Source organism: Betta splendens, chromosome 13 (assembly GCF_900634795.4).
Source record: "Betta splendens chromosome 13, fBetSpl5.4, whole genome shotgun sequence".
In the NCBI taxonomy this organism is placed as follows: Eukaryota; Metazoa; Chordata; class Actinopteri; order Anabantiformes; family Osphronemidae; genus Betta; species Betta splendens.
The window spans coordinates 15,925,846-15,949,960 of NC_040893.2; the positions used below are offsets into that span (position 1 = coordinate 15,925,846).

At 42.4% G+C, this 24,115-nt stretch overlaps 2 protein-coding genes across 4 annotated transcripts in view; both read right to left on the reverse strand.

The window, feature by feature from the left end:
• The window catches only part of LOC114867919 (unconventional myosin-Ic-like), a 37,859-nt gene extending 26,029 nt beyond the window's left edge, over positions 1-11,830 (reverse strand). Inside the window, exons 1-2 of one of the 2 annotated variants that reach the window (XM_029171067.3) lie at positions 11,673-11,830; positions 11,317-11,569 (exon numbers count right to left, since the gene is read on the reverse strand). In XM_029171067.3, the coding sequence (XP_029026900.1) occupies positions 11,317-11,403 (87 nt within the window). In that variant the 5' untranslated portion in view covers positions 11,404-11,569; positions 11,673-11,830. Of the gene's footprint in view, positions 1-8,685; positions 8,990-11,316; positions 11,570-11,672 lie in introns of those variants that run through there. The other variant, XM_029171069.3, reaches the window with a different exon arrangement.
• Positions 11,831-16,350: 4,520 nt separating this feature from the next.
• On the reverse strand, positions 16,351-23,609 carry ywhae1 (tyrosine 3-monooxygenase/tryptophan 5-monooxygenase activation protein, epsilon polypeptide 1). Of its 2 annotated transcripts, XM_029171870.3 has the most exons (7): positions 23,381-23,609; positions 21,849-22,048; positions 21,141-21,247; positions 20,688-20,894; positions 19,739-19,875; positions 18,382-18,433; positions 16,351-17,492 (listed from the first exon to the last, which is right to left on the reverse strand). In XM_029171870.3, exons 1-6 carry the CDS (start codon positions 23,442-23,444, stop codon positions 18,426-18,428), a joined length of 723 nt encoding a protein of 240 aa, XP_029027703.1. In that variant the 5' UTR covers positions 23,445-23,609; the 3' UTR covers positions 16,351-17,492; positions 18,382-18,425. The 2 variants fall into 2 exon arrangements, with proteins under 2 accessions (XP_029027703.1, XP_029027702.1); XM_029171869.3 differs by lacking the exon at positions 18,382-18,433 and having other exon boundaries at positions 23,381-23,607.
• Between the last annotated feature and the right edge of the window lie 506 nt (positions 23,610-24,115).

The window sequence follows — 24,115 nt, forward strand, 5'->3', positions numbered from 1 at the left end:
CAGTTCATGAGGATGATTTTCTTTGCGACACAGAGGGCAGAAAGAAGTGTGTGTGATGAGTTTGTCTCTAGATCAAGCCCACTTAGATCTCCTAGAAGACAAAGTGCAGGGGCTGCTGGGATTGGACAGCTTAACTGGGTTGACAGGTGTTCACATACTCTTTGCCAAAATTGCTGCACAGGTGAGCATGACCAGAATGCATGTAGGAATCTATCTGCTGTGTTATCTGTACAGTGAGGGCAAATATTTGAGTTTGTGAGACCCATTTGGAACATCCTTTGTCCTGTATAGTGAGTTCTATGAAGAATTTTGTATTGTATTAGTTGTAAATTTGTATTTTTTGTCATTCTGAATAAATTAGAACATATGTTATTCCAGAATGTGTAATTAGTGGTGATATTGAGATCAGCTTCCCATTTAGAGATCGGAAGGCTCACTGTCTGGTCTACATTGGAAATTAAGATATAGATTTTGGATACTGTCCTTTTCCCTGATATATCAATAAATCGCTCTATTACTGGTGGTGGTTGCATGTGGATGGCAGTATTCTTACTTTTTGCATTAAGTATTGACTTTAGTTGTTGGTATTCTAAGAAATTGGCACTAGTGATTTCATAGTGAGATACTAGTTCTTCAAAAGAGGTAAACTTGTCTCTTGTGAAAACATGTTTCAGATGTGTTATCCCTTTGATATGCCAAGTTGGAAAGTGTATTGCCTTTTTGTTTTGTATGATGTCTGGATTGTTCCAGAGAGGTGTGTTTTGGCAAAGAGTAAGCGAAGACCCATTAATTTTAAGAAACTCCCACCAGGCTTGCAGAGATGCTTTTATGCTAATGTTCTGGTAACAACTATGATGTTTGATTTTGGTGCTGATAAAGGGCAGATCTGCAACTTTAATATTTCCACAAAATGTTTGTTCAATGTCTATCCAGGAGGAGTCTGCTGGCATGGGTTTTATCCATTTGTGGACATGGTTCAGTCTATTGGCAAGAAAATAGTGGTGGAAGTTAGGTAGTTCTAGGCCGCCGCAGCGTCTGGATTTTTGAAGAGTTTTTAAACTAATTCGTGGTGGCTTGGTTTTCCACAAAAACTGTGAGATGTAGGAGTCTAATGTCTTAAACCACGCCTGGGCTGGCTGAGTTGGAATCATTGAAAATATGTAATTAATTTTTGGCAGGATCATCATTTTTATGGTGGCAATTCTTCCCATAAGTGAAATGGGTAAGGACTGCCATCTTTTGAGGTTGGCTTCTATTTGTTTTAATAGTGGATTGTAATTTAGATCAATAAGCTCTGATAGCCTAGACGACAATTCAATGCCCAAGTATTTAATGTTTCCTGAATGGAGTGTGGTAGAGGAGATGTTAGTCACCTTAAGGTTAAGTGGTAGCACTATAGATTTGGTCCAGTTAATAGAGTACTCTGAAAGTCCTGAGAATTCATCTATGAGGCTGATAGTTGTAGGAAGAGACGTCTGTGGCTCAAGGAGAAACAGTAACACATCGTCAGCATATAAACTTATTTTATGATTTACTGATTTGGTCGATATTCCAGTAATTCCTTCATGCTGTCTTATTGCTGCGGCTAGAGGTTCAATAAATATTGCAAATAGTGATGGGGACAGTGGGCAGCCCTGTCTTGTCCCTCTATGCAGATTAAACCTTGGTGAGATCTGGTTGTTTGTTCTGACTGCAGCGTTTGCTGAGTTGTATAATATTTGGATCCAGTCTATGAATGTTTCCCCAATGCCGAATTTGTGCAGAGTGGCTAAAAGAAATTTCCAGTTTACTCTATCGAAAGCTTTTTCTGCATCTAAGGAGACGATGGCTGTCTCTAGTTTATGGATGGTGACATAATCAATTAAATTAATTAGTCTGTTCATATTGTTTGTTGACTGTCTACCTTTAATGAAGCCTGTTTGATCAGAGTGAATTATATATGGAGTGATTTTTTCTAGTCTTCTAGCAAGTGCTTTACACACTATTTTTAGATCTACATTTATTAGTGAAATTGGTCTATAACTCGATGGGAGTGTAGGGTCTTTCCCTGGTTTTTGGAGCAGGCTTATGAAGGCAGAATTCATATTTGTGGGTAATGAATGTTGTTGTTTAATTTCAGCTAACATTTTGTAAAAGCTGGGTGCCAGCATGGACCAGAACTCTTTATAAAATTCAGTTGGGAATCCATCTGGTCCTGGAGCTTTTTTATTGGGCATCTCCTGCAGAGCTTCATGTAGTTCTGCCAAAGATAACAATGAGTCTAGAGTTGTAGATTGTTCTTCATTTAGCTTTGGCAGTTCTAGTTTATTCAGAAACGCCTCTATGGCTGAGGTGGGTGGATCTATTTGGGACGTATATAACTCTTGGTAAAAGTTTTTAAAGGTATCATTTATTTCATGGGGATCACGAGTAATGTTGCCTTCCTTATTAGTTATTGAATGGATGATTTGTTTCTCTTTATTATTTTTTAATTGGTTAGCTAGAAATTTACCACATTTATTAGCATGGTCAAAATTCTCCCAGCGTAATTGGTCTATCTGAAACTGAGTTTTGCAATCAATTATATTATTTAATTTCAGCTTTAGATTCTTTAGGTCTTCTAGGACATCATTGGTTGGAGAGGCTGCATATTTAATCTCTAGAGATTTTATTTTTTGCTCTAATTCTAATTCAAGTAACATGTCCTTTTTTTTCTTGTGTGATGAATATGAAATAATTCTACCGCGCATAACTGCCTTCCCAGTCTCCCAAAGAACACAGGGTGAGATTTCCGGTGTATCGTTGATTTCTATAAAGGTTTTCCATTCTCTCCTGACATAACTGATGAAGTCTTGATCATTGAGTAATGATGTATTAAACCTCCAATTCCTGGTTGATGGTGTGGCTGTCTTAATCAACGAAATGGACATTGGTGCATGATCACTGATTGTGATAGAGTGAATATTGGTGTCAGAGACATCTTGTAAGACTGAGTTATTTACTAAAATATAATCTATACGGGAGTGAGAGTGGTGAACTGGCGAGAAAAAGGTATATTCCCTGGATGTAGGATGAAGAGAACGCCATGTGTCACAGAGACCAAAGTCATCCATGTACTGTCTTAAGGTCTGTACTGATTGCCAGTTCCTGTTGCTCACAGCTTTGCTTAGCCTGTCCAACTCTGGGTTAAATACTAAATTAAAGTCCCCTCCTACTATAAGTTTGGAACCAGAGTGAGCAGACAGTGATGTGAAGAAGCTGTGAAAGAAAGAGGGGTCGTCAGCATTAGGGCCATACACATTAGCTATGCAATATTCAATGTTTTCCTATCAAGATATTTGATGTACAGAGTCATTAAAAGGCTCACTTATCTGTACATTGTAAGACACCTCACTGGAAGATGGAGCATTTTCATTAAAGAGTTGAAGTAAATATGGCTCCTGTGAGGTTAAAATATCAGCATCCATGTACATAAAATCTGACAAATGGGTGGACATTTACAGGCAAACTGATGGAAAGTAACCTAATACAGCCCCTCTCCCAACTCAAGAGGACAGCTCAGCACTTTGGTCACAGTTTATTACAACATCTCTGGAATCTTTTCCACAGAGATTTATTACCAAGGGTTGGGCTGCAGAGACGTACACAACTGCCATGTGGAACAAACACACGTCTGTTAAATGTGCTGACTTCACTCATTTTCACACATACAAACCTCAGTGCTCTAATATGAAATCTCACATCGTCCTGTTGAAGTTCACGTGGTTACGGCCTGTGACCAGTCTCCAACCAGTTAAAGCAACACCTTCCCTTGTTACTTTGTAGTCAGACAGTTGTAAATGTGCAAAAAATAAACAACCTAATAAACATTTACATCCATAAAAAGGTTTTAATGAAATAATGTGCCTGTGTGGTTCACCCGAGCGCCACACCCACGGTGAGTTACTCCCTGCTGTGCAGCAGCTGCTCTCTTCAGAGGAATCCCTCACATTCACCTGATGGTTAACATGGGCAGGGTCACTGGGGAATGACACGCAGGCGCTTTGACCATTTGTGACGTCATGTTGAGTTATGTGGCTCACAACTGTGCTGAAGACATACATACATACAATAGCTTAGAACAACTGGGCAGACCAGTCTACAGACTGAATTATGGAGCTACTCAGAGCAAATACTGGTGTGATGCAAAGCGTCTACAGACTCAGCAGTTCTGTGTGTTGAAACAGCTGTGAACACACGCTAACGCCTGCCTGCTAACATCTTTACAGAGACACACGGTCCTGTTAAAAAAACCTCTGTTGTTATATTATTTAGACAATTACCGAAGAGTGATTTCACCTGCAGACTGAGAGGCTGTGTTAGCATGCTAAGGTCTTCTAATTAGCATAAAACAGGCACATGGAAACATTTTACATACAAACATTTTGAGCATAACTGTGACGTGACTGAGAGACCACTGTCTAAGCAGCGTGTTAATCCCAGCTTTCATCTCATGCAGGTTGTCAGCTCATCTCACCCTCAATTAGCTGCTTCAGACAGATCAGCTTAATCCTTATTTGTCCCTTCATCTCGTTCATTATCTGTGTACGGGTTCATTCGGCCAATCAGTGTCTTTCCTCCGTTCTTTGTGATGCTTGGTATTTCTTGTCTGAATCTCACAACAGAACCATGTTAGTTACACATACTCTGGCATTTCTCTCATCACACTTCCCACTCCACCATCTCACACTGATTTTGTTTCATGTCGCTCCTATCTCTCCTCTGTCTGTCATTCTCTTACAAGGCCACACCTGCTTGTACTGACATTATCAAAGCTGCAGAGAATAAACTGGTTAAAGGTTAACAAACAGTATTGACAAAGCCTGAAAGCCTTGGTCGTAACCAAGGACACTGCTGTTTTGGTGTATTGCCACTATAGATAAGACAGACACACCTTCTTTCTACCACTACTGTTTCAGAAACGTCTTACTGTATTGCAGAAGTATTCTGTATTCTTGCACCACCAGTTCTCTATTTCAGACATTGTGGGAAAAGAACAATTGAAGTCATAATGATAATTTTTGCCTTGTGGCTCAGTAACGCCACCATGCCAACAATGAGACCCATTCATTTTGAATGAACAGCGCTCATTGGTTTCAATCGCAGCCTACCAGCTGAGCCACCAACCCATTGCACTTTAATTGGACTTTGTTAACTTGCCCGTCACTGTTAACCAGTGGCTGATGGTGCTGCCTGTTAAAGAAGGAGAGCTATTGCTTTATACTTTATTAACTGATTAGCTAATAGCAGATGGGTGAGTTAAAGCTGGACTGGAGCTGACAGGTATTATGTAGTACATAGCCCAGGTAGATTAGTCATAAAGGACGGTGACAATCACATGTGAGAATACACAATGTTTGTATATATATATATATATAAACTATAAAGTTGTGTACTAATGTCCAAAATGGATTACAGACCACACACAAACACCCACAGAGTTCCTCTTCCTCTAGTCTGACAGTCCATACAGAAGATGTGCAAGAGTAATGTAATAGGCTTACCACCTATCTTGTATTTATCTGATTAATCTGAGTCAAGGTGTGAATGTGCAGAAACGAATAGGATTAAAATGCGGGCCAGTCAGCACGGCACCGCGTAAACATGAATGAGCAGGTCTGTCCTCAGCCGACCTCAACTTCAGTGTAAAAGGAAGCAGAGGAAGTCAAATGGATTTGAGGTTGTCAAGCCTTCGTTCTAAGCGCCAGAACATCAAGTCAAGTCAGTTGCTGACCCACCTCCTGCAGCCACACTGTATGTACAAAAATGGCAGTGAAGCTGGCGCAGAGGTTGACTCATTTCCAGGGTGGTTTCCAATCCCACAGCATTCAAGACTGTAATACTGAAGAGAGCAGGACGCAGTCAGTAAAAAGGTTTATTCCCAGCAAGGCGGGGCTCCCTGGGCTGGCTCTGGGATGTGGGAAAGAACTGCATGGAAAGGCTAAAGCAGCTGCCCACAGCAGCAGATTAAAACACACACACACACTCAGACTATACAAATGTTTCCTCCAAGTGTGACAGTCTTAAGAAGTGTTTGTGTCACTGTACATCTTGGATGGAACTCGTCTATGGCTAGCAAAGATTTTAATGTAATGGGCGTAGGCAGTTTTGAATATCCTCTATCATCAACCTTGTATAAAAAAAACACATTGGCCCTCAATGGCCCATGTTGGCCAACACGTCTTAAGAAATAGGTACAAAGGCCATTTAAACACTTTTAGCTGGAGTCTACAGTTGTGTTACAGCCTTATCAGTTCTATTCCTGGCTTAGTCTAGTGGGGTATCTGTGCTTAATGTTATCAGAGAGGAGCAGTTCCAACAAACTGGCCGTATCTCCTGCTTGGTGTTCATGCTGTGGCCATTGACGATAGGCTTAATGTAAATCACATTGGCTTTACCCAGAAACACCTGCTCTTCTTTCAAAGAAGCACATGGTGAATTTCCTTTAGCAAATCACTATAAGTGGACAGACGCCCATTAAAAGGACACAGTAAACCTTCCTATACTGGGTTAGAGTTCCTGTAACACGATGTATCACTGTGCATGCGTGCGTTTGTGGATTTCCTGTTAAAAAGATAACGATGGATGTCCAGCCAACAGCCAGACATTCAGGTGTATCCTATGGGTGCCTCCCAGGATTCATCGTCATCTAGATGAGTGACTACATGACCAGAAAAACCTTCACCCTGTCAGCAGTGGTTCCTATATCCGCTCAAACAGAATGCAGCGTTTCTCGAAAAGTGGCCCAGGAGCCCAAGGGCTTTTTCTATGGGATCTCTTACCACATTTCACCTTAAGGAGTGGAAAACAAGAAATTTGCCTTGAAGGGAATATGTTAACTACCATAACAATGGTGGCAAAGTATTTTATCAGATAAAGAGTTGAGGAGCCAGGGTCGACTTTTTCCCTTGGAATGCCTTTAATAAAAGCTTCAAATGTTGGCAAAAGACACTCACCGGGACTAATGGATCGTTTAGACGAACAAAACCATTTCATAAATCTGTCCGTGTTGTTTGTGCCTGCCTAAACAGAGCTACGGAGAAAACGCCTGACCATGAAGAAGTAGACGGGCATCCGAGGTAAAAGCGTGTTCCAGGCTCGACTTACCCAGAACCACAGACCAGAAATATCACCAGAACACCAGCCCAACAAGATTTTGAAAAGGCTGAAACGCAGCAGTCAGTAAAGAAGAAATCTGCCCTAAAGCAACTGCACCACATTAGTACAATGAGATCAATGAAAACATAGGCTGGATTGATCTCACCAGGGACGAAACAACACGGGTCTGCTCTGGAAACAAGTATCGACAGCCACGACCACGGCGCGTGCTTTGTTTACGTTTAAGAGCGGTGCCGACTGGGAACGCTCAGTCTGAGCTTTTAATTGGAACACAGCAGTTGTTAAATTAGAGGCGGAATTTTAACTCTCTCAGCTGACGCATCGCAGCTGTCATTGAAAAGCGCTCCCATCGGGCCTTCGCGCGGCGTCGACGGGCAGCTGCGTGCGGCCCGTGGGCAGAGAGGTGATGCCCTCCAGCCGACCTTGGAGCAGCACGGCTGTTCTGAGCAGCTCGACCCAGGATGAGCGGCGTTCGCTCACTTCCACAGGTCCGGAGCAGGGCCACTGCACTGCTCCTCTACTAAAACCATGACTCATGTTATCTGACATGTGAGCTACTGTCCGCGTGGGATTGCGGAGTTGTAGCATGAAACTATTGTTTACAGCCTCTATTTACTGTTCATTTGCAGCCACAGCATCTCACAAAGGTCATTTCCATAAGCAGTTTGTGTTTTGTTGTGTTGTCATGTCGTGTTATGGCATTAATAGGCTGCAGGTGCTTCCCTGGAGCCTGTACCTCATGTACAAACCACACGCATATACAAATTAACTGGTCGAAAGCTTAGTTCCTGCCATCAGCGATGTCTGACTAACAATAACAACCACTCAACTCTACACTGATTGATGCTCCTCGGCTCCAGGTCCGACTGCAGCACGGAGGCTGCGGCCACAGGTGTGATAATCCGCCAGGCTGGCTATTTTAAATGGACGCTGCTAATCTGCGTCAGTCTGGCGGCTATAAACAGCCCAGACTGCAGCCTGGAAGCTAAAGGCTAAAGGCTAAATCAGTACAGTAAGTGGCAAAAGTTCACAGCAGTGCGGTCCGTGAACGCGAGCGAGCTAATTCACGGCAGCCGGACTTCATTCAAAAATAAACCTGGAGTTGTCGTCTACCTTTGTTTTCTGGCAACCAAGAACCTGAAAGAAAAGCGCTCACAAATCATAACAACTAATTATTCCTTCAAACGGCAAAAACAAAACAAAATACACGTTACGTCGTGTTTTAACTAAAAACTACTTTGCGTAATTTGGACGCTGGGAAACGATGGAGTAACGTCACAACTAACGAGTATTAACGTTGGTTTAGCTAACGAGTAACTAAACAGTTACATTTTGAACTGGGTTTAGTTTAGTTTTTTTTTCTCCGCCATATGCTAAACGTTCACACGGTGTCCGAAATTAGACGGCGGACACTTCCCTAATGTGGCAACGGCTCCAGCCACAGCCTGTAAAAGTAACGCCGCCGACCGTTAGCGCTATCGCTATCGGCCGCGCTGTAGAACGCGCGTGCGGCCAGCCGCGAACTTTAACTGTTGACGGTGACGCTACCTTAGAAGAGCCGAGGTCAGCACCGCCGCGCGCGCTGGGTTCCCCTCGCTGGCCCCGCGGTTCCTCCGGGGGTTCTTTCCGAATCGAGCGCCTCCGCTGACTGTGTCTCGGTCCCGGGCGGCGTGTGACCGGTGTCGCGCGCTCAGCTCCGCGTCGGAGTGCTGCAGGTTTCTGTTCCGCGGACACTCCCACCGCTCGCGAGCCACACCAGCGCTCCCAGTCCCGCTGCGGCCTCTGCCAGACCTCAGCGCGCCGCGCCTCCGCTCTGCGGTGCCGTCGTAGCGCCACGCGCCAGAACCCACGGTCTCAGTGACGAGGCGACAGATCGCGTGTTTTTATTAAACAGGTCGAAGTGCGGCGCGTCGCCCTTTCCTTTTCTGTCACCAAAGGACGGAGCGACCCTGTTCTACCAGGAAGTCCACGCTGAAATCATCCCACGGCTCCTCCGTGAGCCCCACGCGTCATTTACCCGAGCTGAGCTCATTTGTTGAGATGTAACTTTTTTATTTTCATGTGAGTGACGACGTCGAATGAAATACAACATGAAACACGCACTAATCTATCAAGACAGTGCGAGAACAACAACGACTCTTGAATGTGTCTTTTAAAAATGTTTGATTTGATACATTTACAAATTAGTACATTTAACATATAAATATATTGCATCACTGTCTAGAGGTAATATGGACCTGAGCAAGTTATCTTGAAAACTAATTGTGCATTTCAACAACATGACATATTATGTTGTTGAAATAATACGAGTCAAAATACAAGAAAACAGAAACATTTTGAAAGGAGTGCGGCTGCATAAATGTTTTCCACTAAGGCGCGAGTCCACTGCAAATCTGTAAATGTAAATGTATATTCGACATCAGACCAAAACTGCTCAAAACTGGTCCGACCAGTTTCAAAGAGTTCTCCTACCATCTACTGTCTGTGAAGGTGTCACTGCAGCCCCTCCCACAGTTTAGTCCCGACCTCTGGACATTAATCTCCACCTTTAAACCGGTTTCACTTTCACCAGTATCAGATTCCCTGGAATCCACTGTGATGGAAACGATGACGTCATACATGTGCGAGCGTGACCTTTTTTCATATTTATCCTGTAAAATACTGCCAGTTAAACTTTTTAAACTATTTTTAATTAGCTATATTTACATGGACTATACACTAACCATGCAGAGGGCACGTTACTTGAATGTGGCACAAATACACAACCAAAGGCAGGGAAGACAATGACCCTGTGTGATTTCAGACGCTGTGTCCTGCTCATGTGAAGGTCACCGCGACCCTGCTCGCTCAGCTGACTTTTCCCAGGCTTAACTGTAATGGGGCTGCACTGCCAGAGGGGGGAGTGGTGGATTCATCCTGGAAGAGCCCACAGCCAGTGGCACTGACACCCACACCCATGCACAGGTTGCATCCTGTTGACAAAGCGGTGTCAGACTGACAGTCTGCACTGGGTGGGGCCCGACTCTGACCCCCACCTCAGCTCCTGAATCGTTGCCCACTCCACTTCTGAGGAAACCCACCCCGCGTGTCCTATTCAACTTATTATGGATGAGTTTGGATGGTAAACTTTGCACATGCACCCAAAAAATAGGCAGAATCAACTGGCACAGGCTGCTTTCACACAAGTCCAGAGGCACAATGCGATTTGACTGGGCAGGAATGTGAGCAGGGGGAAAAATTAAGCTACGCAGTGGAATGTCTTTGTCGTTTCCTCTTGTCCAGGCTACGGTACATTCCTCACCTCCACAGTCATCAGTGACCGGCAGCATTAAACACAACACACTGCTGCTGCTGCTGCTGCACAGCCCAACCTGCACCAGGCCTGGCTGCTTAACTGGAGCAAATAGATCAGAGGAGGGTTGATTCACCAGCCCACTGCCTCCATTCATTATCATCATTCTGTACAGCAGACGATACACTGCTCTCCTACATATTATTAGTCTCTGTAAACAACCTCCAGCTCCAAACACACCTCGTAGCTGAATTGTTGGAAACTGGAACGGTGACGTCTCAGGCCTCACAGCTGCAGAGTTTGTGTTTCTCTGCAGGTTTGTGCTATTTGAGCCATTGTTAATATAGAAATATTGGTTAAAATGCAGCAGCCTGTGGAGTTGGATTCTGGCTCAAAGAGGATGAAGTCGATGCCGTAATCGTGACGTTTTCTGATTGATTCAGTTGTGGAACCAGGGAAACTCATGTTCCATAAATTTGTTATACATTAAAATATGTGTGAAGCCTGAAACACCTAAAAAGTGGAAAGTACTGAGCCATGAATGGATCTAACTACATGTTGCTGAAAGTATTTGGATCCCATTCTGGAAAAAAACCTCTCTGTGTATTTAACTTCATGCCATAATTCTGAGAGTGATGCAGAATCACCACAGTGTCTTTAATCATTGCAATTTACATATCAGACATATTCTGGAGCAATTTGGAGTTCTTAAAATGTTGGTTCACGTTTTCCATGCGCTCCCTGCGGGTGCTGAGCCCCACGACCCCGGCTGGGTCAGCGTCTATTTCTACCCGCTGCGCTGCATTAAAAAGCCACCAGAACGAAGCTGAGTGGAAACATCTGACTCCAGATGTGGCCTCAGACCTGACCACAGTGTGTGAACTGACCTTGCAGTTGTGGCAGTAGTGCTCTCCGTTCTTACACGGAGGGAGGATGATTTCCCCCGTTGGGATCAGCTGGATCGTCAGCTCCATCTTCTCTGTCTTTTCCCTGTTTGGGTGATTATGTTTTGGGTGTTTTCTGTTATTCCTCGTCCAGTGTGTCGGAGGCGACTCGTTAAATCTCTCCTCTCAGGTTCGAATGCGAATCCTTACGTCAGGCAGAGAAAGCGTGAACCCGAACGTCCATCCTAAAAGATCCCTGGAAACATAGAAACAAAGCCGAGACCTCACTCTCCTCATACATACATGAAGCACATGTCAGATCGGGACAGCGGTTCTGTCATTTGCGGTTGGGGTGTTACCTGTTGCAGAGCACCGAGTCACAGTGAGGCCGGCTTCCGCTCGCTGCAGCCAGAGGATGTTGCCTCTCTGGCTCAGGGATCATGGGGAGGATGTGGAGCTCAGCCTGGCTCAAGATGGATGTCACATGTTGAGGATATGTGTCTTTTGTTTGTCTTATTCGAGTGTGTGTGTGTGTGTGTGTGTGTGTGTGTGTGTGTGTGTGTGTGTGTGTGTGTGTGTGTGTGTGTGTGTGTGTGTGTGTGTGTGTGTGTGTGTGTGTGTGTGTGTGTGTTCACAGGGAGTGGTGAAAACACATTTGGGTCGCTAGTGAAGAATGCTGTGGTTTTATGTAAAGTCATAGTTGGTGGACTGATTTTCTGCCTTTCTTTAGTCTTACGGTGAACTGAGAAATACTAAATACTAACAATACTGCTTTTATGCAGTAGTATAACGATTTTGACTGAAATACTACTATTTATCACCTGAATATGATTCAAACTTGACATAGTTTATTGGATACTAGTATTTTCATTCCTCAGCATTGTTTTCAAGTTAAACCATCACTGTTCAGCTTGGTTCATACAACTTACAGCATCCATAATAAACCAAACAGAGGAATTGGGAATCAGTCCTGGCTGTTATTTCTGCTTGGTTACTAAGAAATAATTGACAGCAGCGTACACAAACAAACCCAGTAGGAGAAAAGAGTTTGCTCCTGAACCCAAACAGTCCCAGCACCCACCCATACGTCTGAGCATGGATGTAACATATAGGTACATAGGTGTGAAAGGTGTGAGACAAAGCACCAAGATAGAAAACTAGTAAAATAGTTTCTATTCTAGATAAGTAGGAAAGGGACCCGAGAAGTTGGGTTTTGAGGCGGCAAAAGTGTGGAGGATTCTTTGGCATTTTACACAATCTCCCTATTTTTACATTTTATATTTGTGTCAGCTTCACTTTCAAAGTTAACAGCGTTTTCAGCGTTGCGGCTTTAGTGTTTGTCTCAGAGCTGGTTTCTGAGGCGGACGCAGAAACACTCAAATCTTATCAGAATAAATATTTTATGAGCAGCGGCATCTAAAAAAAGAACGTGCATGTTCTAGGAATGGGAGTGTGTGTGTGTGTGTGTGTGTGTGTGTGTGTGTGTGTGTGTGTGTGTGTGTGTGTGTGTGTGTGTGTGTGTGTGTGTGTGTATGTGGGCATCACAGGCTGCTTGTAAGAGAGGGGAAGTGACAGGGACACGTATCCTTTGACCTCTCGTCCGAGCTGGAGCCGTTCCTGACAGCCAGGCATCAACAGGAAACCTAGGGCCTTCACACACACACACACACACACACACACACACACTGAAGCCGTGGAGTAGACGGTTCTAAAAAAATAAAAACACTGTCTAGAAGCAACTGACCTCCAAGATAAGCACACAATTGTTTATGCACAAATAATCAATCGTTAGAAATAAGGATTATACATCGTAACTGGACACATGCAGAGCTCTGCTTTTGCACAGACATTGTGTAAATCTACTTTGTTTCATGGTTCCAAATCACTAGAATCAATACACCCACCTGATGCCAGAGGAATTCAATCAAAAAAACAGCATTTACTGTAAATCATGTCTCTGTATGGTCGTAAAACACTTTTCCCAGTTTCCTGCCAACATCATCATCCAGTATCTGCTAAGGCTGAGGAGCCTTACACTCCCTGTCCGTTCATTTCCTATGGAAAATCGACGCTGTGCCATTTTTAGTGCCGCCTTACAAAGGAATCGTCTGTTCACCAACGCACGTATGAATACGTGTTGTTGGGTGTGTGTCACCAGCTTTGCTCTGCTCCGCTGCCCTGAAGATGAGTCATCATGAGATCGGAGAGGTGGTTCCTACAGGACACGGTGGGACCAATCTGCCTCACACATGGCAACAGCTGTAATAACAATAATAATTAAATCGACCTATTTAATGTCATAGCAGTCATTTGTAATAATAATTGGATCCCTGGGTGGGTTTAACTATGATTAACATAAGGAAATGTAATAATGTGATTTATCTTACAGATTTACTACTAAACCCATTATTTATCACTGTACCAACCTCCTTGCATTATCAGAAGAAATATTTCCTCTCGTTAGCTTACGATTCAATGTCATACTAAATGTAAAGAATTGAATATTGTAGTGTGGAAGCATAACACAAGTCCAGTCCAGGGACAAAAGGGCATTTGGACTCTGCACAGTGGTTTGCGGGTCGTGGGGCAGAACAGAGGGAGCTGCAGCTCCCAGGTTCTTCCTGCTGTGTATTTGTGGTACAGTGGTGTAACCAGATCCCAGGGAGGCTGAGCCCAGACCAGATCAGACCAGGGCTCAGTAAATCTCACAAGTGTTGCCTGAAAATAAACCTGTCTATTTATAACTGCTGTCTCTGCAGCAGAAGAGGAAGTTCATAATATTTCATTGGCGTTTATTCCCTGGGTCCTACTCTGCGAGCTCCAACAACAGAGCATCGCTGCAGTTTCCACTTTCCACAGGAAGGCAGAGGAAGCGAGAGGACGCCGATTAGGCCAGCGGCTCCTCCAACACAACACACCCCCAGGAGAGCAGTGGCTTCACAATCACGAATGGGAAGTTAAGCTACGTTTCCTCTCTGGGAATAAAGTGATAAAAATGAGTTTTTATGATGAGTGAGGTATTTTCATATTAGCTGGAACTTGCTGCCATCTTGAGGTTTCATGTTTCAGAGCACAATGGCGGAAAAATCATTTTGTGCCACCATACGAGGTTGAACAAAACTGTCTAATAATCTACAAAATGCTGCACATCAGCGCCAAAGGGGACAATTAACTATGGGACAGGGAGGTAATGTTGGAAGTTAATTTGTGTTGACACAAATAATTATCATTAAAATTAAGCCTAACTTCTATGATTTTGTATTTCTCATGTCTAATCAGCATTAGATTGTTAACTGGGCAAAGCAAACATCCACCACTCAAAACCCCTCTTTTGTGTGTCTGTGTGTGATTAATGGTAATGTAGCGATGCATTTGAACACAAATAACAACGCCTGAATACAAAAGTTATTCATTTTAGCTTGAAGCAAGTTAGGTAATTAATTATCAGGAAGTTTCACTGCTGTGGTTTTGGTCAGATGAAGCTTTATCACATCACTGGCGTCCTTCCCGTTGTTGTCCTGCAGAGGGCGCCAGAGGAGCTGCTGCACAACCATCAGAGACGCTGCTCACACTGCAAGGAGCAAAAGGAAAAAGTGCTCATACAGAACAACTCATCTTAGAATTAGCTTCTTTACGTTAGGTATTAAACTGCAGTCTGACTCAAAAAGTCACACTTGAGCACTAAACAGTGTAATTCTAACCTACAATAATGAGTCGGTATGTTCTGATCTGGATCAACAATTTCACCCACTGCTAATGTGCACAAGTAAACATTTTGAAAGATTTTACATCAGATTATAGAACAACTTTATTATCAACCCAACATGTACTTGTACTAAATAATTTTACTAGACTACATTGCTAACATGTCCATCCAATAATAATGTTGTGTCATAATCTGCCAGTGTAGCGTGAGATGATACAATCATACATCAGTGCAAAGTTACACAACAGAAAATACGTATGTCGTGGCCTGTTATTAAATGGCCTGTTAAATATGCTGTGATCAGCTGTTCTACTGCTTTTCAGTGATCCAGTTTATTTCCTTGGGAGGTATAAATACTCATATCAGAAGCGGGCTGAGCCGGCAGCTAATGCGAGTCACAGATGGGACCTGATCAGACGTGTTGATCAGCACCAGACACAAACAGCTGCAGCAGTTCACACTGCAGGAAGGAAGTCGCTTTGACTTGGAACGTGCTCGAAGCGATGTCTAACAAGCTCCTTTGCTTTCACCTAGGAGGCTAAATTTAGGTCAGGCACTGAGCTCGAGCTCTTATCAGTGATGTAAGCGTAGAAGAGGCGGCAGCTACTACAGCGTTTGCAGCAACTGAAACCAGGAAGACAAAAAGTTGCAGCTTTGCGGGTTTTAACAGCCCTCAGTGACCTGTACTAACAAGCTCAAACATGTTTCTGATTTTCTGTCGCACATTTATCAGAAATCAATGACTTATGTCTAGTTTTAAAACGTCTTCACACCAAGCATTGTTTGAAAATGTGGTCTGGTGCATCCTGTTTGTTCAAACTTGACTGGAGTCCACCTGTGTGACAGTTATAAGGCGTAGAAACCCTTGATTACTTCCATGGGCTTTAGGTCCACAGTATTTTACTCTTTTATATGCATTGTTTTAAATAATTGTTTGACAATTCTCTATTTTTGAACAAATTGGGCAAATACAGCAATGATTACACAGCCCTCATTTGCTGAATCTAAGAGTCATGTGTGGTAGAATATCTCAGGCAGTTCTGTTCACACCCCCCAACCTTACATCACTTCTATCAACACCTCAAACAACAGAGGCCTCTGCTACACAGTCACAGCAGAAACACGAGCATTAAGATTGCATACACCCACTATAAATAGAGCATATAAATTTATGATTACACTCAGCTGCCGACTCCAATTCCAGCAAAAACCTCTGCCGTGTGGCTACTGTTCTGTGATCTTGGCCATCAGAAAGACAGAACACCTGTGTTCATCCAATGTCAGAGTAAACCTGTTTACAGCAAGTAGGCATAAAAATAACGAAGACACTGTTTGTAATGTTTAATTTAGGTTGTTTAATGTTAATTCCATGCTGTGTATCAGTAAGAACAATACAGATTCCCTGTCTGTGGCTCCAGTCAGATATCCAGTAGTACAAATCAGCTCCAAATTACACATAATGAAGTGGAAAAGAAAAAGAGCAGAGAAACAAAACTGAAAGAAGAAAACTTCTAACACTAGAGCTTTGCTAAGAAGTAAGGGAAAAGAAAACGTGTTAACTCATGCAAACACAACTTGAGTCTCTGTTGAGGAGCGGGTCCAAATTTAGTCTCATCTTTTACACAAGAAACCTTCCAAGTATTTTTTTTACCTTTTTTGTTAAATTAAAACCACCAGCTACCTATCATCCCCCTCCAGAGATTCATGTGAAAACAGTTACAGTATATGAGCACAAAATACAGTCCAAGAACAACTACATAGACACCTGACAACAGAATCACTATGATGTAAAAGTTTAGCACGTCTTTGCTCCACGTGGATATCACGAATTTCGCCAACTTCCTCTGAAAACCTAAAGTTAACAAGGGCACTTTTAGTTTTTCAAATTGCCCATAAAAAGGTAAATGATTTGCATGACATAACACTAAAAACAGATAAAATAGCTCCCATAACTAATAGTCAACATTATCAGTAATAAAAGTTAATTTCTGTAATTACATTAAGAAAAAATTCTCAATACATCCAGCAACTGATAAAAATATTGAGGAAAAAAAAAGAAAAACAAAAATACAACAAAAGAAAACAAGATAATGTTTCAGATCTGTTTGTACCAGGACAAGAAAAAAAAATTAATCCAGGGACTCTCTCTCTTTCTAACATTGTATTTCCTGTCTCAATTAAGTGGTGTTTACTTGAATGGTGTAAGGGCTAATATAAAAATAAAAAAGAAGAGAAAAATAAAGTTGCTGTAAAGTCTGTGGCCCTGCTGGGTCACAGAGCTGCGAAGGTGGAAGAAAGGAAAAGGAGGTGGTGACTTGCAGGAAGGGAAAATGATCGGGGTGGGGAAGGAGGAAGGTGGAGGAATGAGGAGTGTGAGGAGGTGAAGGGAGGGTCTCAAGTTATTGGCTGTTTGTGACGTGGTCTCACTGGGTCTCATCCTCAACATCTTGCAGTGCTTCTTTTTGTTGCACATCTGGTGGAAAATAAAAGACAACATTTAGGATCAGACTGTTGACCAAGAGGTTTTCCTTCTTGACTGGGAACAGGACAAATCACTTTTGCGCCTGTATAATCTTTAAATTGTGGTTCTCTGTTCCGTAGGTTGTTAGGAGGAAACTGGTTACAGCTGCTTTATTATACTGTTAGGCAGTTTAATTGTTAAATTTGAATAGTAATTTCTTTCTAGTTGAGTAAAAATGTTAAAAAACAACATGTTTAATCAGTGTATGTGCATTTACCTCAAGAAAACATGCAGATATTCATTAAAAAAAAAAAACAAACAAACAAACAAGCTGATCACTTTATTCTGAAGAGACCAGCCATTACAGGCTTCCAGCAAAGAGTGGCATATAGAGATTTAAACAGGGTGAATAAGCAGACCTGCAAGAAGAGTTGAACCTGTAAAAATCTAAACTAAAATTCTGAAGGAACAAACTGTTTTGTTAAAACCTGCGTGGTACCACATAGGTTTGAATTGCAGCCTTTTAGGAATATTTTAACATGCATTCATCTTGGACGTGTGTGTGTGTGTGTGTGTGTGGGGGGGGGGGGGGGGGGGGGGGGGGGGGGGGGGGGGGCGTACATCACGATCTCATAAGTGTACAAGCAGTCCAGCATGCGGACATCATGAGCTAAACCTCTGCCCCGCGGTGATCGCATCAGGGACCCAACTTGAGACACTGGACAGAGACACCAGTCCTTCTGACAGAACTGTTTCTACTATGGGCTAATCTACGGTTACAGCCCATTACCAAACGTTGGACGACCCAACCCACAGCGTGAGTGACAAAGCAACAGGTACGTGACAGTGTTCAGAGGACAAATCAGCCACACACGGCAAGACTTGGGTGAGCAACACTTACAAAGTACAGTTAACATGGGAAATGAACAGTCAGGTTTGTTTCCTTTAGGATTCTACAGCAGAAGGAATGAGAAAAAGACAAGAGAAATGATGAGTCATGGTGAAATGGAAAAAGTGCCAGTGGATGCTCTGTAACGCAGTCAAATAAGAGGAATAATTTGAAGGAGAGACTAAATTAGTTCAGTTGCTACCATTTTTGTGACTATTTTATTCTATAATGTCTCAACCAACTTCTGCTAGTTACGCCCGTCATGGTTTCAAAGAATCAATAAACTGGACCGCATCTTCACTGCTCAACAAACTATTTATTTATGGCCGAAGGACCAGGTGTTGTGCTGAGCTAACTTTGTGTCGAGTGGTCACTACACAGCAAGAAAACCACTAGTTAGATAGCGCAGTAACAGACAAAAGATGAGCCATGTGCCTTATTACAAGTCAGCAAACCATCAAACTAGTGTCAGACATAAGTAAAGGAAGAGATGAAGGTGAATAGGCTAGAATATTATAGTTTAATTAAATACCCATTAGTTACATGTAGGGCAGTAATGAGTCTTTGCTCTACACCAGTGAGAGACGTTTCTGAAAACAGACCAACCATGTACCTGGAAACGCACATAAGGGTACACGACCCACATCAGAGATGCATGTCTTTCAGCCAGGATGCATGTCTTTGAGCCAGGAAAAGTGAAACGTTTCCTGGCTCAGGTTAAAGCCTCTGATTCGATTACATTTTTTTCACCTGAACAAAAATGGAGAGCGACCAGTCACTGTTAAATGCCTGTTCCTATTTACACCCTTAGGTGTAGGCTTGAACCTTTATAATAAATGGGACATAATTAGAGGAATGCCAAGCATAAAGTTCAACATAGCACAAAGAAGATGCAAAGAACAAAAACCCACATTCCCTTATTACCTACTACTATTCAGTTACTTGACACCCTCAACGAACCGCACTGGGGTCCAATGACAAAGCTGTATTGACAGTCAAGTAAGAGACAAAGCTTTGGCAGTAACCAAGAGGACAGAATGTCTGAACAATGGAGATTTTCTATTAAAGCTACCACATGCAGTTAATTCACATATAGGTTGAGAGCGTGTGTCTTGCACTGCCACTGATTTATAATGTTAATCAGGTGGTATAATATTAATCAAGTTCTAAATCTAGTGTACACATTTGTGGGCGAGTAGGAGAAAAGAGGGTATGAGTTAGTTATCTGTCCACATCTAGCCCTGGGAAAATAAGACTAGTTGGGGGGGGGGGGGGGGCACACAAAAAAACAACATAGATAGTGGTAATACATATAATGTAAGTGAAGAGTCATGCTTAGGCATTTAAACAAGCACCATGCATTTCTTACCGTCTCCCTGCATATCTGAAGTCCATAGTGTCAGGTTGTCGCGTAACAACTGCATGATAAGTGTGGAGTCCTTGTAGCTTTCTTCACTTAGTGTGTCCAGTTCTGCGATGGCGTCATCAAAGGCAGCCTTCGCCAACCTGAGCAAACACATTCAGCACATACTTCAGTGATTGGCATTTGAGCAATTCTTGTCAGCCAGAGTCAACTATAGAAATAAAGAGACAGTTCCACAAGCAAATCCAAATCCGTAACAGGCCATGATTTCAAAAAGCATTTAAAATAAAAGTGCTTTACACCAACGATAGGCACAATTAGGACAAGACTGCCTACTTAAAGGAAAACTTAACTGATTTTCAAATGGGGGTTGACCCAAACAATGGCAGGTAGTATTTGAGACACTCAGTATGTTCCGTATTTTCAATGCAGAGAAATTATCATTTATTCCTTTGCAAAAGTCCCCGGAGACATCTCAGGGGATTGATTACCATGTGCTTACAGACTACAACTAGTGCTTCCTTTTTTTTTCTGTACCTGCCCCAGCAACGAGCTGAGAGGGGCGGAGCTAAACAACAGGCAGGTCCAATCACTGCAGCTCAGGTGATTTGTCAAAGCACAATGCATTCTGGGCGTTGTAGGATATGACCATTTGCAGCCACAAGACTCATTACATCCGTTGTCCCTGTTTTCTCTGGACATAGACCAATGTTAAAAGTTGTTGCAATTTTTTTCAGATAAAACGTAAAATATTTATAGCAACTCGCCTTTCGACAGTGAAGTACCACTCTAAGTATGGCAAATGAGGAGAAGCAGTGGACATGGATTTAAAAAAAAAAAAAAAAAACACCCTTTGGTACCTTACATTCTGTGATCAGATTTCAAAGTTGGAAATTACAACAATGTTATACCACTGTATATGACAGCAAGAAAATTTTTTAGGATGAACAGTGACCTGCAAGCGCGGTCAGGCGAGTTGAGGATCTCGTAATAGAAGACGGAGAAGTTGAGGGCAAGACCGAGGCGGATAGGGTGTGTGGGAGGCAGCTCTGTCATGGCTAGATCGGTAGCAGTTTTGTAGGCCACCAGGCTGTTTTCTGCTGCCTCCTTTCTGTCGTTGCCGGTGGCAAACTCTGCCAAGTACCTGTGGTAGTCACCCTTCCTGGAATTGAAGGAAACAAAACGGATGTTCAGTGGTGCACAATCTTAACGCAGCCAGCTGTGCAACTCCTAAAATGGCCTTTATTCACATTTCTAACATTCTTGTCAAACTTTCATTTGTAAAATTATCCAATTACATCAAATGAACAAGAATACCTTGAAACCGGGAAAGTAATTTTAGTCTGCAAAGGGTACATTCATACATTTTAATAATCCTTCTCTTAATTCTGGACCATCAGGCTCTTACATTTTGTTGTAGAAGACCTTAGACTCCCCCATCACAGCAGAGGGGAGTAGGTGCCTTTCCAGTGCATCCAGAATGTCACCACAGATTGATTTCAGCTCCTTCTCAACCTGCCATGAAACAAACCAACCCCCAAAAGTTTAATATTATTTGAATTCAAATTATTTTAATACAAATATTTAGCTAGTCTTTTGGACTGTCCCCTACTTTAAGTCTAAAGCTTGGTTTGCTTAAAAAAAACAAATTAAAAATCTTGCTGTTTGCTTTATAATTTTTGTAAATGCTTACCAGGTGCTTTACTAAAGACAAAAATGCCAGACAATAAATTTAATATTTATTAAAAATTAATAAACTAATAAATTATTTAATTTAGGTGCAAAAGCAGGATTAGCGCTCTCTGAAACCCATTAGATCACAGACTGCAGTATCACTGCCTGTTCAATCTCCAACAAGCTCTGGCCTCTCCCATCGTCATAGCCAGCTCTTATTTCCCTTCATAAAAGCAGTAGAGTGCAGGACTTGCCAGCTATGACTCAGATGCAGTCTGTTCATTAGCTGCTCATAGTATTTTTAATTTGAACATGTAATTCCATATTAGAGAAATAACCCTGAGATTACTTGAAATAAGTACATGAGACATGGTAATTCATGAAAATGCTAAACACAAAATGTTGAGCTTGGATGTCTAAAGTTACATTACGGGAGCCTTACCATTTGCCTGTATTCCCGAATCATCATCAGTTTATCCTCTCCACCCTTGTTCTCTTCCCTCTGTTCGATACTGCTGATTATCCTCCAGGAGGCTCTCCGAGCTCCAATCACATTTTTGTAGGCCACTGATAGTAGGTTTCTCTCCTCCACTGTGAGCTCTACGTTCATGCTTGCCATTTTCTTCATTGACACCACCATCTCTGTTATGACATAAAACGGCATTAATTTGATTCATAATCAGATTACTAAATATTTAATTTTTTTCTCGATAACCACACTTGATTAAAGTTTGTCCAAGGGTGAAAAAAAGATTTCTTGATTTGCATATTTAAACAATTTAGACTCCCCCAACACATCTTAAATTCCATTTTTATGATTTGACATTGAGTCTCTGGCTGTCAAATATAGACCTAGAAATAATATGATTCAGATATCGAATGCCTTTGGGTTGGGCAAGACTTCATATTGTGACAGACAAAGTGCCAAAAGTAAATGTCATCATGCTTTTTTAATAGCAACAAAAACCCTCAAAAATGCATAGAGCGCATTTGTTTAGTATGTACTGTTATATAATAAGTAGTCAAATTTATGCTGGGACCGTTAGCAGTCATTGACAGATGGTAGTCTACAACCTTTAAAAAAACATAACTTTAAGACTTATACTTTAGATGGCTAACGTAATCTGCGTTTTGAATCCACACATACTTTGACCCTCCAGAAAAACATTGAGTTTAACTATGTTAAAGCAACGTTCATCTAGAAAACTATAAATCACCCTTCAAATGTTCTCGGTCCAAACCCTGTGAATGAGTCACCGCACATTCACTTATCGTTACTGGGCAACGTATGACCGGTGGCAGAGACGGGGGTCTAAAAACAGCCTCTACAAGGCCTGTAATGGTATGACAGGGTGACGGGAGTGTACCAGAGAGGAAGAGGGAGTCATTTTCGCCAATCGATCTGTCCAGCCTGTTTGCTGGGAACACCCCAGCACACTGAACAGCTGCCCTCCCACAACCGGTTAGCCGCTAACGTCTCGCTAATCTTAGAGGTGGATAGCAACGACATAATACAAAACAGGCGCAAACAGAAATAGTGCTGCGATATGATAGTTTCGAAAACAAGAGCAACCGCACCAGTAGATCAAGTGTTAACGCTAAGCTATAGTTGGAGGTAGGCTAGCATGGTGCAGGGGAGGCATCTCCTGACAGCTCACGCTCCAGTAATCCGCCATTTTGTTTAGCCCCTTCGCTAACCGTAGAAACCGCTAGGCACAATAGTACATAGTAGTACCCTAAAAAGCACACGCCCAGACACTTGTTGACGTTTTGGTGTCGAGTTGGTAACTTCTAACAGAGCCACGGGCTGTGACAATTAATAAGTAAATGGCAGCGGTCGCAGCCGCGTTAGCTCGCCTGTTAGCGGTGGCTAACAGCGAGCTACCCGCTATGTTAACACTAGTGTTAGCATGCAAAAAAAAAAACCTAGCGGCGAACATGTCCCACACCGAAGCAGCGCTCCGAGTGTCTCACCGTCATATCGCTCTGCCTGCTCGGCAAGCTTTGCATGATAAACTAGGTCTTCTCGCTCTCCCATTGTAGATCGAGGTCCAGGTAGAATAGCGCACTAAATAAACTGACAAATATTTAGTGGAAATAACGCGACGGTGTGCCAAGTTTGTCGGTGGTTCCTGGAAACCAACTGAGTCGACGAGTGCTGTTCCGCCCCACCGGCTGCGCTGGGATGGCGTAAAGATGGCGGCCAGCCCCATCCGGGTCCTGCACATACGCACATGTGTCGCCATCTCTAATAGGTTGATTGTAATTAAAGCTGCAGCACGTGACCTTTTGTGCGTAAGTAGAAATGTTAATTAAAACATCACATGTTATTAAAGATTCTCTGACCTCTGCGCTCACTCTCGGCAGCAAATCACACTAGCATAATTGTTTCTATATGACTGGTTCATTATAATGTCATACAAACATTAAACAGAGAGCTGTGCCAGTCTGAAACCACTACAGAAGAGGCAGAATACACCTACTAAATTAATTATTATTAAAAGTATTTGCTTAAGAAAAACTCCCTTCAAATTCTTTAAAAGTACAAAAATACAAGTACTTCATAAATGAACTGATTTTTCAATGCAGTGGTTGTGTTATTTGTGGTAACTCAAAAGTTTTTGCAGTTTGACATGGCATGTTCGAGGAATTATTTTTACTTTACTAGTAACAGAATATAAATGTTGGATATTAATATCACTCTATTGC